At 41.6% G+C, this 14,245-nt stretch overlaps 1 protein-coding gene across 1 annotated transcript in view; it reads right to left on the bottom strand.

The window, feature by feature from the left end:
- LOC144774577 (heme oxygenase 1-like) overlaps positions 1-14,245 on the bottom strand; it is a 77,420-nt gene that overhangs the window by 19,783 nt on the left and 43,392 nt on the right. The window contains exons 3-4 of the mRNA XM_078659189.1: positions 6,799-7,290; positions 5,893-6,001 (exon numbers count right to left, since the gene is read on the bottom strand). Of these exons, the coding sequence (XP_078515315.1) occupies positions 5,893-6,001; positions 6,799-7,290 (601 nt within the window). The remainder of the gene's footprint in view (positions 1-5,892; positions 6,002-6,798; positions 7,291-14,245) is intronic.

Here is a 14,245-nt window from a genome sequence, read left to right as displayed (position 1 = left end):
AAAAATGTCTACATTTGGTTTTGAATTTTGGAAAAACAACATTGAGACAAAAACCATCTGGGGTACAAAAGACTGGCAGGTACAAGGTCTAGAATCATTATTTAGAGCCTGCATGATCCCAGAACAGATAATATTCCTGAATGACACCAAACAACCTGTCTTGGCTTAGCCAAGATAAAAGACTTCAACAAACAAACTATTCCAAAGCCCATACCTGATAGTAATAACACTACAGATGTGGAAATAGACTATCCCATATTTTACACCAAAACAGAACAAATCCTGATTGGAAGAAATGGTTGATCTGGCCCACAGACACTAATAACTGTCAAGATAGATTCCTGAACAAAACACAGGGGTTCAAACAGACCAGGCCAGACCCAAGATATTCCCAGAGACAACATCCAGGGACAGTTACAACATACAGTGTAGGGAAACTATGCCTTGAATGGCTACAGAAATCCACACTGCCTGAAATTAAGCAACACTTGACTTTACTTAAAGAAGGTGCTGACTTGCGAGATTTCATATTGGGACCTCGCAAACAGCGTCAAAAACGTTTCATATACACCGATATATACGCTGCTTACAACGAAGCTTGGAAAGTAATGCAAATTGAAACTGCTAAAAAAATACGAGAAATTGATCGTATTCATTTGGAAAAATCACTGTCTGTAGTGGAGAATGGGTTAACGACTCTGTCCTCCAGAATTTATTCACTGGACAGCATTGTATCATCTGCTATTGATATAATAGAACAGGATATGCTAATGTTACAACATGGCCAATCCCAATTACGTTCTATTGTACACCTAGGCTGGAAGTTACAAAATCTGCGTTCAGGCTACGTGCCATGGCGTCTAATCAACAAAACGTCATTATTTTCTATCATTAACCTTAATGATAAACAAACCTCTTTGGCACAAAAAGGAGCAGACTATACGATACTGAGCATTGAAAAACTTGAAAAGTTACCATTGACAATGTCAGAATGACCTGTCATTGAATGGATAATACATGGTACAATCACAATTCCGATAACGACTTTTCAGTTTCAATATTGCCAAAAGTATATACCAGCAGGCCTGTATGAAAGGTTGGGTAAAGGATACATCAAGTCAACCTGGAACTTACCTTACACACATAGATGTTATAGTGAAGGGAAAAAAGAGGTATTTCTTAGTGGTAACAACTGTAAAAATTCACTAAGCGGTACACTTCTGTGTCAAGGTATTAACTTGCATGGAGCCTGCGAAGGTTCATCAAATAACCTTTCATGTCATCTGCACGGCACCCCTGCAACACAGATAGAGCCTTTTTTCAGACAGCTTTCCAACGGCAGCTACGTTCTAATAAGTGACCACAGCTGTTGTGGCATTGTACCAGGAATATCCTATCTCGTGAGCGTTACTTCCAGGGTCATTTGCTGTATGCAAGTATTGTATCCAAACAGCAAACCAGACATGGGGGCAGAAATATGGACTTCTCTGAATATCTCTTCTATTCGAATTGATACTTTAAGCAGAATGAAGTCTATTCTTTTACATACAACTGTGCCTTTAACCTCGTCCAAACAGACGTATGATCTGCAAGTTGCAAGGACAATGGCAGAGATACATACACTATTATCGACAAATTGCCCCGTGCATTTCGTAGAAATGTTAGGCCAAATCTTAAACATGTATGATACCAGTGGCATCGCACATGTATTTAAGAAAATTTTTTCGGGACTATTAGCACCCTTTGAAGCAGTCCTGAAGATCTTCCCGAATTTCATGCACTCTGTGTTCGGTGGCCTGCCTCTTCTTTTGGGACTCATAGCAGGAATTTTATTTTTGTTCCTTCTACTGCGATATGGCAAGTCAAGTCACAGACAAAACCCAGGCAACAATGGAAGAAACGATCCTAGCAATACGATACCGAGAACGGATTACTAAGGTCCTCGGATTGGCTCGGCTAAGAGATCTGAATACTACCTGGTTTCTTTCATTCAGACCAATCTGGCAAGATTTCATCTTACCTGTGCTTCGATGCCTGCTATGCGGAGAAGAATGCGTGTTGGGCGTCTGTCTTACACTACCATCAGCAGTACCTATGGATTTCGATACTTTGCTTGGTTCGGTAACGGCTCATGCAACGTGTTGTCCCCAGCGGCTACCTATTCTGATGACGGCATTCGTTGAGACTTCACCATTACGATTAGGTGGCGGTGAAGTACGAGATGAAAGCAGCACCACACAGGTACAACCTTCTGTGAGCATTGCTGATCCAGACATCGATGATGGCAATGATTCTCACATATGCACTATTTCAGCTTTTTCGAACTTAGTCGAACTTTCACCTACTGTTGTAGACCAATTTTTCGCCAGCCTGTCTGATTTGATGTTCTCTCCTAACAACGAGAATAACTTTTAAAACAACGAGCACACAGCGTTCCCTGAACTCTGAATTCAGCCTTCAATTTTTATAAACAACACTACTGAAAACAATTGGAACTATGTTTTTCCACTGAAAGCAAAATTATTTTTCCATTTCCAAAATATTTACTTTTTTTGGCACATGGTACTCTGCTTAAAGTAGAACTATTCTTAGAGAACAAGATTTCTATTTTGAAACTCTAGAGACAATATTTTGATTCAGCCTCTAGCACATGTACAGTCTTGTATAAATATGTGATGAAATGGTCTCGACCTTCTCTTCTGTATTAAGAGCCATTTCATAAATGTAATTTTCGCAATTCATTCAGCCAATATTTATGTATGCATTATCTGAATTATACCACTGCTTGAAAAACGTACAGTACAAATACTCATTTTGCGTGTATATACCATATACCATTTCAAATGCAAGTTATGTATTTTGGGGTGGGTTGAAAAACACATGCATCGTTATATGTTTAGTATTGCTTAGTATTTAGTAATGATGGACATTAATACGTGGAGGGGGTGTTGTGAACGTATCTAGGACCCTATTTAAATATTCCCGATTCATGCCCTTATGTGGTTATAACAAATCATATCCTTATAAAGGCATAAGAATCATATCCATATTTAGTCATAGCCAATGCAGTTCAAATACGGCAAGGCTACTCCCATAGACTCCTAGAAAGTACAACACGTTCTTTAAACAAACCAAGCCTCCAGCAGCCCGGGAAATCCCCCCTGCTTTTGTTTTGATTTGTCCAAGAACTCCTGGAGTCCTGAAAGAACTGTAAGTTCTTAGTGACGTCTTATGTCCAACCTTACGTCAAACTCGGCACCTTCCAGGTATAAATATACCAGCGTTTGCCTTAAGCAAACACACGGTGGTTTGGAGCAGATCGGCTATCTACTTACCCGGAGCCCAGCTGTAACGAGAGCCGAAGGAAGCAGACCCTCCCATTGACACACTGAGAGAGACGCTGTCTTTTCTCCTGCCGAGAAATCCACCTCCAGTGTTTCCCGTCACCCTTGCGGGTTTCTGGGAGATCGAGTCCTGAGAACGAGATACAAGACCTCCTTCATTCTATAACCAAGGTACGGAGCTGATTAGATCCTCAGAGAATTCTTGATTCAGATTCTTGGCAAAAACTATCTTAACTTAAACTGCAGCTCACTTACTCCTTCCCACTTACTAGGCTTAGGTTAGGTACACCGGGGTAGGCGTATCTTAGAAGCACCAGTTGAGTACGTTTAGTCAATGATTTTATGTATGTATATATTTTATCCGTTTTAAGTATCTTATGGCTTAGAAACCATATAAATGCTTTTACAGTATTATTTCATAATACTCCTTTTACTGTACGCACTTTACTTTATGACAAGTATTGCAATTGTGGCAATTCACTTCTCTTGCACGAGAAAGAGGACTGCTCAATAAATAACAACTTTTATTGAAAACGCCAGTCTCTCTATTTCTCTGCACTCCTGGTGAAACTAAGCATGCACGATTGACTGAGTGAAATAGTTGTCTATTGTTTTCCGCGACTCTGGAGATATACTCCTTATTCTGGGGGGAGCAAAGTTGTCATGTTTATGCGGTTGTCAGAAACTAATCCCTTCTTGTCTATTCAGGAAAGTTAACTCCTTCCTGTTTACTCGAGAAAGTTTCTAGTGACCTCTGAGCTAGCTGGCATACCTAATTAAGTCTAACATATTCAGTAGAGACCTAGATGACCTCAGTCCTACGTCTAAACTATTGTTTATATTATTCCAATGCGCAGAGCCTATTGGGAATATAGGAACTACACTACAGTAGCAGTGTGATTGGCTTAGGGGAGGGAGCCTGTGTGCTTCCTGTATCTTCGATACGGAAGCAGAGGAGACGGCGGCTGAAGGGACCGAAGGGCAGGGCCGGCCAGCCGGCAGCAAGAGGTAAGTGGATTTTTTTTGTCTCCCTGCTCCCCCATCTCTCCTGCCAGCTGCCACTGCTCCTAGACCTACGTTGGATCCCTCCTGCATCAGATCTTGTGCGTGTGCAGACCTGCATATGGAAACGTAAGCTTGTCTGCTTGTATTTGTTTTTTGACACCATTGGTAGGTCACATTTAAAAATAACTTCTTCTGAGCAGCGACGTTATTTGTTTCTGCCTACTCACACACGTTTTAAACATTTCTCCCTCCGAGCAGTTTTGTTAGTGAGTGCTCAGATGCCAGCAAGGGCGTAGAAAAGCCAAAACTCTGCCAGCTTAAGTGGTGTGCCTGCAACAAATTAAATTGTTTTATGTCCTTTCTTAACTTTCATCTCTGGCTTGCAGGTAATTGCAAAGCAGAAGAAAAGACTGATAAATCACAGTGGTACAACTGTGGGATGGGGAAAGGTCGGAAGAATTAAAAAAAGTTAGAAATGGTGACAGAATGGAAGAGAAATGAATGGCAGCGGGAAGAAAAGAATTAAACTTAGAAAAAGGGGTGGCAGGATGAAACAGAGAAATAACAACATTGGAATAGAGAAAGAAAGTGAAGCTGAAAATAGAACACAATACTGGAGAAAAGAAATGAGAGACAGGTGGAAGGAAAGAAAATATAGATTTAGCAAATGAAAGGAATTCAAGAAGAGGCAAAGGAAGTACAGCACATAAAACAAGAATGTTAGAATGGTACTAAGGAAAGTAAAGATGTAAAACAGGAAGAAACATTAAACATGAATAAAATGAAGGACAGAGAGCTCAAAAGACACCTGAAAGAAGAATGGGCAGAACAAATGAAAAATGGCAATACAGAATGAGAGGAGAATGAAAAGATAGGAAATAAATAAATAGAAAGTAGGAAAGAAATATGGAGAGAAGAAAGGAAAGAATAAGTCGACGTTGGCAAATGTGCAGTTTCGGCCACATTCTTTTCAAATCATGCTATAAAATGCCTCATTCTAAAGCTTTTTCGTCTGGGCAACAGTGCTCACTATCTCTTTTATAGAAAGGGTCGGGATCGCTCACTTTGCTAGGACATTTCGTTCCACGTTGCTCAAAGTGAGGGGTATCTTTATTTTTCTGGTTACTCCGTTGTGTTCACGTAGTCTATATATGTCCAAGGAGCTTTCTTCTGGTTGATGGGCACCCTCCCTTCAGCTGCATGGAAGGCGGTAATTGACACATCCATCTACCTATGTAGGCTGCCAGGGCCAGACTGGTCGTAGTGGGCACCAGGCGTTTCCCCGGTGGGCCGCCAGGGTCGGGCCGGTTTTGGCCACCTATGGGGCCATTTTTGTTGCCGGGGCTGGCAATATCGCCCCCCTGTAACAAAATAGGCCTACACCGGCCCTGACAAATAGCTCGGCCGCACCCCCACTCTCCCCCCAGGGGGGCCGGCTGAGCAGTTTGCCAGGGTCAGTTTTGGTTCCCAGTCAGGCCCAGTAGGCTGCTCTGTTTGTGTGAATGTCTACCCATTAGCCAGAGGTCTGCTGCAAGGGCCTTACCATTAGAGATGCCAGAGGGAATTCTCTTGTGCAGTTCGTGCTCTTCCTGGATGAGACGGCCATTTTTCTTTGTCGAGTCAGAAACCATCTCCTGGAGTTCTTCGAAGACCTGGAAGCGAGGAGGGATACGAAGGAGTAAAACTGGGGGCCAGAGACGGTGGAGAGTTCGCTTCACCAAACTTATCCCTTAGTAAAATGTCAATGCATGATCAGGAAAGGATTCCAAGATTTGGGGCAGGGAAAGTCTAGAGAGCATTGAACGTTACCAATGAATGTGAGGTCATGAAGTTGAAATGTGCTGTCAGTGAGGAGGGCTCAGAACAGCACCACGAGAGGTCAGGTAGGTGATAGTTCATCTGAGAGTGTAGTACTGAGAGCTCAGACAGGTGTCAGTGAGAGTGGGGAGCCAGAAGCTGTATTAATGGAAGAGCGAAGCTTGGTATTAGTGAGTTTGGGTCCGTGAAGGTGTAGTACTGGGAGATCTCATCTAGGAGTCAGTCAGTATCGCCCATGCGGGGCTGTAATACTGGCATTGATTCACCTTTGTGTCTTTGAATGTAGGGGGCCCATGAGTCAGTAATACAGAAACAGGTGAGATCGGTGTCAGCGTGAGTGTGCCCCTGAGACTGTTGTACTCAGCTTGGTGTGAATGGATAGGGGCACATGAGGTGTAGGACTCAGGCTGGTGTCTGTGAGTAGTGGCCATTGAGGCTTTAGTGCTAGGAGAGCCAGCTTGGTGTGAGTCAACTGTTAGCCAAGGATCCTACAATGCTGGGAGATCTCAGCTTGAGGTCAGTAAATGATGGCCAATTAAGTTGTAGTAATGGCAGCGCTCTGCTAGCCAAGGAAGATTGCCCATGTTCACCATTCACCATCGCACAATATTCATCCATACTCCTCACTCACCTCCACATTAAGCAGGAACGCCTTCTTCACTTCATCCAGCACCCTTCTCTTGGTGCAGTCGTCCATTTCAATGGCATCCATGCGAGCACGATACAATTGCTTGAACTTTGTGGTGCTTGACACTCCATCAAATGTGAAGAAGGCCAATCCCTCGCCAGAAGTAGGCAGCTGCAGGGCTTTTTGTGGAATCTTTTTGAGCACCTGCCCACCGGATAAGTCCCCCAAGTAGCGGGTGTAGGCATGGGCTACCAGAAGTTCAGGCTCGTGCTGGCCTACTTGATGGAGTCGGTCCACATACTTTCTGGTGGCCTTGGGGCAGGGGATCTCTTGCCTCCACTGTGGCCCATAGAAGTATTCCAGGTCACGCTCCAGCGCTGCTTTGCGGTGCAATTCGACAGGGAAGTAGACAGGAGCATAACCCGGGTGATTCTTGTTACGCTCAATCTCCTCCTCCAAAGCATTGTAGACAAAATACAAGGACGACATCACAAGCTGCAATTGACATTAAGAAACGAACAATAGTTGCTAAACCATCAGATGCTACAAAAACCAATACTTGATATAGAAGGACAATATCACCAGCTGCATTTGAGAGCATGAGATGAAAGACAAACGCCAAATGGTCAGACTCATGAGATAAAGGCAAACACTAAATGGTCAGACTCAACAAAGATCAGTATTTGCTATACATGGACAACAGCAGCAGCATTAAGTGGGACCATGAGACGGAGGGTGGAGGACAAGCCATCGGATACAAAGAGAAGCAGCAGACCACATCTAACGACATCACAAATACAACTGAGAGCATTAAATTATTGCACACAATATCCAATCGCAGTAAAACTTTAGAAATACCACCTGAGTACCAAAGAGCTACAGGGAGCGCAAAGAGGATTTACTTGTACAACAAATAGCTAGTACTTTTTTGAATTTTTGAAATATAGAATTATAACAAATGCTTTTGTGTATCATGATGAGGGGCACACTTTTAGTGCGATTTCTGTTCTAACTTGGGTAACTAATATTAAAAGAGGAGCAGAAGAGGGATCCATCTCCCGTACAAATAGACATATATGAATTATTCGGACCTTGATTGTACAGGCCATACTGGTAAGCACCTGAGGACCAAATAGTCGCCAAATTGCCCTAATCAAATAGATCTGAGAATTTTAAATTGATATATAATATAAACACTTCAATTGCTGCTATGGCAGTTCACCATCCAATGGTGTCGATGCCTGCGGCTGGTGCCGTAATATATAATTACCAAAACAACTTCTCCAGAACTCCAGACAAGAAAAGCAAGCGGCACACCAGAGATTAGTGCACAATTATTTTGTTTCTCCTGATTCAATCGTAGTCTGAGCTGCAAGGAAAGTCCATTCAACTAACCCTTTTATCGATGGTCCCACCAGATAAAGAAAGCAGAAAACTGGACTCAGGTGGGTGCAAAGTATGTGGAATAGCAGCTACCCACATGAAGTCTGTAAGCCCTTCAGCCCACCACGGCAGATATGAAAGGTTTTTATGGGACTCCCTGCAACAATCTGTGGATGATCTCCCAAGTGACTTCAGAGAAGCCTTCACAGAAATTATGAATGAGGGCATGATGATCGCCAACCAGATAATCAGCTGTGCTATCTATTATTCCATGCTAGCAGCTCATAGTAATTCCCACAGATTAGCTCCCAGGAGACATACTTGGCTTTGTTTGATAGCTCTGAAGCAAGAAGCTCAACAGAGAATTCTCAACTTCCCTTTTTCTGGCACCACTTTATTTGGAAGTCATACAGACGATGAAATGGCTAGCATGAAAACAGAAACGGAAACCTTGAAAGCAGGTGTCTGTAAAAAAGCAGGGAGCAGAGAAAACATTCTTACAAGCCTGATGATGCGAGTTATTACCCTCAGAGTTTCAACCCCCCCAGTGGCATCAACACTACCACCAACGACAGCAACAGCAACAGCAACAAAGGCCTTTCTAGCAACTTCAAAGATGTCAACCAAAAGGAAGGGGTAGTTACCAAATTGCTCAAACAGAGAAACCTCCTGCAAGCTCCAAGCAATGAGCGTCTGCTTCCCCCTCCTGCATTACCCACTCAAGTAGAGAGAAGTATTGCCAAATGCCTAAAAGAGTGGAATTCTACTAAACAAAAAGACACCTGGGTGCTGAATATTGTTCAAAATGATTACTGTCTCAGGCTTTCCAGTCCTCCACTAAATGTTCCACCCAAATCGTCCAATCAACATATAGAGATGCTGTAACCAGAGGTGAACATTCTTCTGCAAAATCATGCAGTGAAAACATTTTCCCATTTTGTTTGGGTGACAAAGAAGGGTCAAACAATTGAATTCAGACCCATATTAGATCTGAAAGTTGAAAGCAAATGGATACAGAGAGAAAAATTCAGAATGAAAGCATTACATCAAATGTATCCTCATTACATCAAATGTATCCTCATATCCATCAAGGAGACTGGCTCTGTTCCATAGATCATCACGATGCTTATTTTCATATCCTGATAGCCAGAAAGCACCATAAATTCCTGAGGTTTGTAGTAGGACACAGCCATTTCCAATAAGTTTTGCCTCAAATCAGCCCTCAGAACTTTCTTGATGTGCACGGCAATGGTCGCCACACATCTCAGGAAATTCAGAATTTTGTCTATCCATATCTAGACAACTGGCTTATAAAGGCATCAATGCATCAACAAGCCAATAACATTTTCAAGTTGCTGTTTCTACTCTCAGTCACCATAAATCAGTACATCACCAGTTCAGTCTCTTCATACCTAAGACAAGCTATCGACTCCATAAAGGCAAAATGTATCCTTCGGAGGAGAAGCCTTTATCAATATGTCTGAAATGTCAATCTCTCATGACAATCATTTATCCAGCAGTGTGTCATCTACTCTGGGCTCAATGACATCCTGCATATTTTTCAAGCCAAATGCCTGTCTCCACATCAGACCACTACAAGAGTTTCAGCAAGATCAATAGAGTCAATACTCAGGCAATTAGTAAGATAAGATCTCCCTTTCCCTCAAAGCGAGACAGTCTCTTGAATGGTGGTGCCAGTCGAAAACTTCCCTACAAGGAATGCCCTTTCTTTAGGAGGTTCCATCACAAACAATAGTGACTGATGCCTCTTTGTCAGGATGGAGAACCCACATAGATCACATTCAAATACAATAATGTGGCCCACAAAAGAAATGACTTACCATGTCAACTTTCTGGAGATAAGAGCTGTTCTTTTGGCCCAAAAGTCCTTTCGGCCATCCTTCAAGACGGAATCCCTCGTTGTTCAGATGGACAAGACAACAACTGATGTACTATCTGAACAAAGAGGGAGGGACGAAGTCCAGAACCTTATCACTGGAAGCCCAAACAATATTGCATTGATTGCTGACCAGGAACTTAAGGATCACTGCAACCCATCTGCTGAGAGTCCAGAGTGCACAAGCAGACTTGCAGAGCAGGATTCTTCAAGAAATTCATAAGTGGGTACTAAATAACTCCGTTGTTCAAGATGTCTTTTACACCTGGGGTTTTCCTCATGTAGATCTATTGGCAACCACAGAAAACCAAAGATGCCAGACTTCGACTCAAGGTTTTACAAACCAGGGACATTAGGGAATGCCCTATGGATTAATTGGTCTGGCAAATTTCTCTATGCTTTTCCACCAATACTCCTGATTCTAGCAGTAATCATAAAACTGTCCTACTTGAAGGCCAAAATGATTTTGATAGCTCTGGAGGGGCCCTGACAGTGGTGGTTCACAGATCTCCTACACATGTCATTACAACCACACATGAGACTCCTGTGCAGACCAGACCTTCTCATAAAGTTTGGAGGCCAGTTACTTCATTCCAGTCTTTCCTCTTTGAATTTGGCAGCATTGCTTCTGAACTCGTACAATACAGACCTTTGTGTTTACCTCAAGAATGCATGATTATTCTGAAAGAGGCAAAACATTCATGTACACAAACATCCTATTCTTTCAAAAGGAAACTATTTTGTATCTTGTGCTCTGACAAGAAAAATAATCCAACCACGTGCCAAGAAGAAGCTTTATTGCCATACTTTCTTCATTTGGATACATCTGGCTTACGATTTTCTTCTATAAAATTCCATTTGGCAGCTATTGCTGCCTACAGAAAATGTCCTTCACAGCCCTCTTTTTTTCAAATTCTCAGTTATTAAGAACTTTCTAGAAGGAACCAAGAAAGTATTTCCCCCAATACACTGTCCTCCTCCTTGGGAATTGAATGTCCTACTTTCCCACCTCATGACAGCCCCTTTCAGACTATCCATAAAGCCTCATTACAGCGTATTTCCTTGAAAATGTGTGGATGCCATCACATCAGCATGTAGTATTAGTGAGGCTCAGGTTTTATGCTCCCATGAACCATACACATTATTTTATGGCAATAAAGTAGTTATGACAACTCATCTGAAATTCTTACCCAAAGTTATTTTGGAATTTCACATTAATCAAACCGTTACCCTGCCAACTTTCTTTTCAAATCCTTTTATTCCAGCAGAACGATCTCTCCACACTTTAGATGTGAGACAGGTGTTAAACTTTTATCTAGACAAAACACAAGATATTCATAAATCCAAACACCTGTTTCTAAATTATGGTCCTTTATATGCAGGTCTAGCCACATCTAAACAATCTATATCCAGGTGGATAGTCTCTTGCATTCTATTGTGCTATTGAAAATCGAACAAAACCCTGATTGGTATACGGAAGCCTCATTCTACTCGAGGGAAAGCAGCAACATCTGCTTTAATGAGGAATCTTCCTATTGTAGAAATCTGTAATGCAGCCACACGGAGGCCTATTCACACTTTTACCAGGCACTACTGCTTAGATTCAGATGCTAGAACAGATGCTCAAATAGTACACGCTTCCCTTAGGAAACTCTTTGCTTAGCTACTTAGATAGGTCAGCTTTTATTTTTCCACAGCCATTGGTAGGGATGGGCTTGCCATTCTAGTTGGTGCTTATGATTGTTAGTGGAGATCCCCTGAGAGAGAAGGAATGGTTTCTTACCTGTAATCCTAGGTCTCGCTTAGAGCAATCTCCATTAAAATCATAAGCAACCCACCCTCCTCCCCGGTGGAAGAGACACAAATAATTAAAACACATTCTATTTTCATGAGTTGCACTGTAAAAAAGAGCTGAGGCAACTGCCACCTGCTAGGCATGATGGGAAACTGGAGGGTTGTGAGCTCTTAAAGGTGTAGTGTCATTTTTTGTATCTGTAGGACTGCAGCCTGTATGTTTACCTTGCCCAAGTCCTCCTTTTCCATTTCTTTTAATAAATGTTTATGAGGATATTTATAAGAAAATCTGAAACAATTTTCAGCTCATTTTTTTTTATATTTTCACCTTTTTAAAATATAAATCAAAGTAATAGGCCAAAATAGCCTTCATTATGGGCTGCACAACGTTTCTAACAAAGCAGATTCTAGTCTTGGCCTTCCTGAAGCAAGATTAAGGTCTACACTAAAGAAGATATATTTTAGAGGAGTGCTCTGGGATCCCCACACATGGGTTGGAAAATTCAGTGCTTATGATTTCAATGGAGAGTCCCCTGAGAGAGAACTAAGATTACAGGTAAGAAACCCCTTTCTTCTTCACTTTCAGAACGGTGAGGTGAATGTGCAAATTCTCACCTCACACCAAAATGGCAGCAGCTCTCCATAGGTTTAGTACCCAATGCAACATTTAGCCACAACCAAAACGGTAGCCACTGTCCCAGGATTCATGAGAGAAAGGTAGAACTTTCTGGGTAACCATAATCTTCCAATTGTGCATCCTGTGAGAGCCCTAACAAGATGTGGGCCAATAAATAGCATGCACGACAACATTAATTTAATGATCCCTGGTTATAAGGACATAAAAACCACCAGCAAGATCTTGGCGTGAGCTTTAACTGCTAAGGCCAATTGTCTGACTAGAGAGAAAGCAGTGTCCAGGAAGGAAGTGATTGTTCAACAGGTCTATGTATCTGACTACCAGCACTATCCATGCAAGTCAGGAGGCGGTAAAATCCCTGATGATTAGATCTGAAATATACATGCTAAATTGTGTAATTGACAGCATTTTGTCTTGTATTGTTTTGGTCAAAGGTTTCACAGCTTCACTAGTAGTGAAACACTTAAATATAGCATTTAGCAACTAAAAAGTGACCATTTATCATTTACATAGGATCTGGCACTATGTTGCAAAATGTGTGACACTTTTTTTGTTTTGAGCTAAAAACTAAATGTATTTGTGTTGAAGATAGTGGATCATGTGGCAAGGGTTGTACATCAATAACTATACGTAAAATGCAGTGGTAGCAGAATCACATCGTTTCAGTGAGTCTGTTCATACTGTAGTTAGTCAGACTTCCCTAAAGGTACAAACCTCAGGAATTCTGGACTCTCCCTATGTATTGATGTGCGAAAGTAGGCATCCAGTAAATCTAGAGTCAACAGGAAAAATTCCTTGCACAGCAAGGGAAAGATCGATTGGAGTGAGATCATTCTGAATGATTCTACCAAATGGAACTTGTTTAGAGCTTTTAGATCTAGCATTTGGCAAAAAGTTCCTTCCACCTTTGGTACCAGAAGCAGCACTGAGTAAAAACTCCTTTCTCTTTGGTGATTCATCACCTGTATTACTGCTTTCTTTTGTGGCAGTTGTTGTACTCTCGGAGTAAATGCTTGTCTTTTTACCTTGTCTTTTGGCATGGTGTAGTTCTGAAGACTTGACCTGGAAACAAGTCCTTGTAAGGTTTTCTTGTATCAATGTTTTACTATATTCAGGACCAATTGGTCCATGATACAGTGGATCCATTGGGAAAAATGTATTAAACTTGCTACAACCTCCTTATAGTCATTTCTGACCTTGGTCATGGGAGTGAGAAGTTTGTCGTCGGGACTTATTCGTAAACGCTACTTCCCGACATTGGACAAGACTGATGAAACTGTGAACCCAATTTCTGGAGAAATAATTTTTTGCCAGAGAATAACTTAAAAGGCTTTAGAATCTTCTTCTCCTCTGCTGATATTTTTTGTCAAACTTTTTTTTTGGAGTTTTTATAGGGCACATTACCGTAGAGAGACAGTGCAACATAAAGAAGACATCGGAAATATGTATGAGAATGCTATTGTTACACACAGATGCAAACAGAAAATGACGTCTTCATTGCAATCAGACAATCCAAGTAAACTGCTGTCGTTAGCTCAGCTTTGTGTGAGATCGAGAGGTACCCCTTGGAAGGATCAAGGGAAATGGGGTTAACCAACCAAAGTATATAAATTCCCTTGAAACAGAATTAAACACCGGTTGCTATACCAAACCTTACAATGTCATAATAACATACATCAAAACATATAGATAGTTAAAAATTCATTTATTTTGAATAAACTTAAAAAACACACAGTTAT

This window comes from Lissotriton helveticus, chromosome 1_1 (genome assembly GCF_964261635.1).
Source record: "Lissotriton helveticus chromosome 1_1, aLisHel1.1, whole genome shotgun sequence".
Lineage (NCBI taxonomy): Eukaryota > Metazoa > Chordata > Amphibia > Caudata > Salamandridae > Lissotriton > Lissotriton helveticus.
This window is presented reverse-complemented; position numbering and strand designations above follow the sequence as displayed.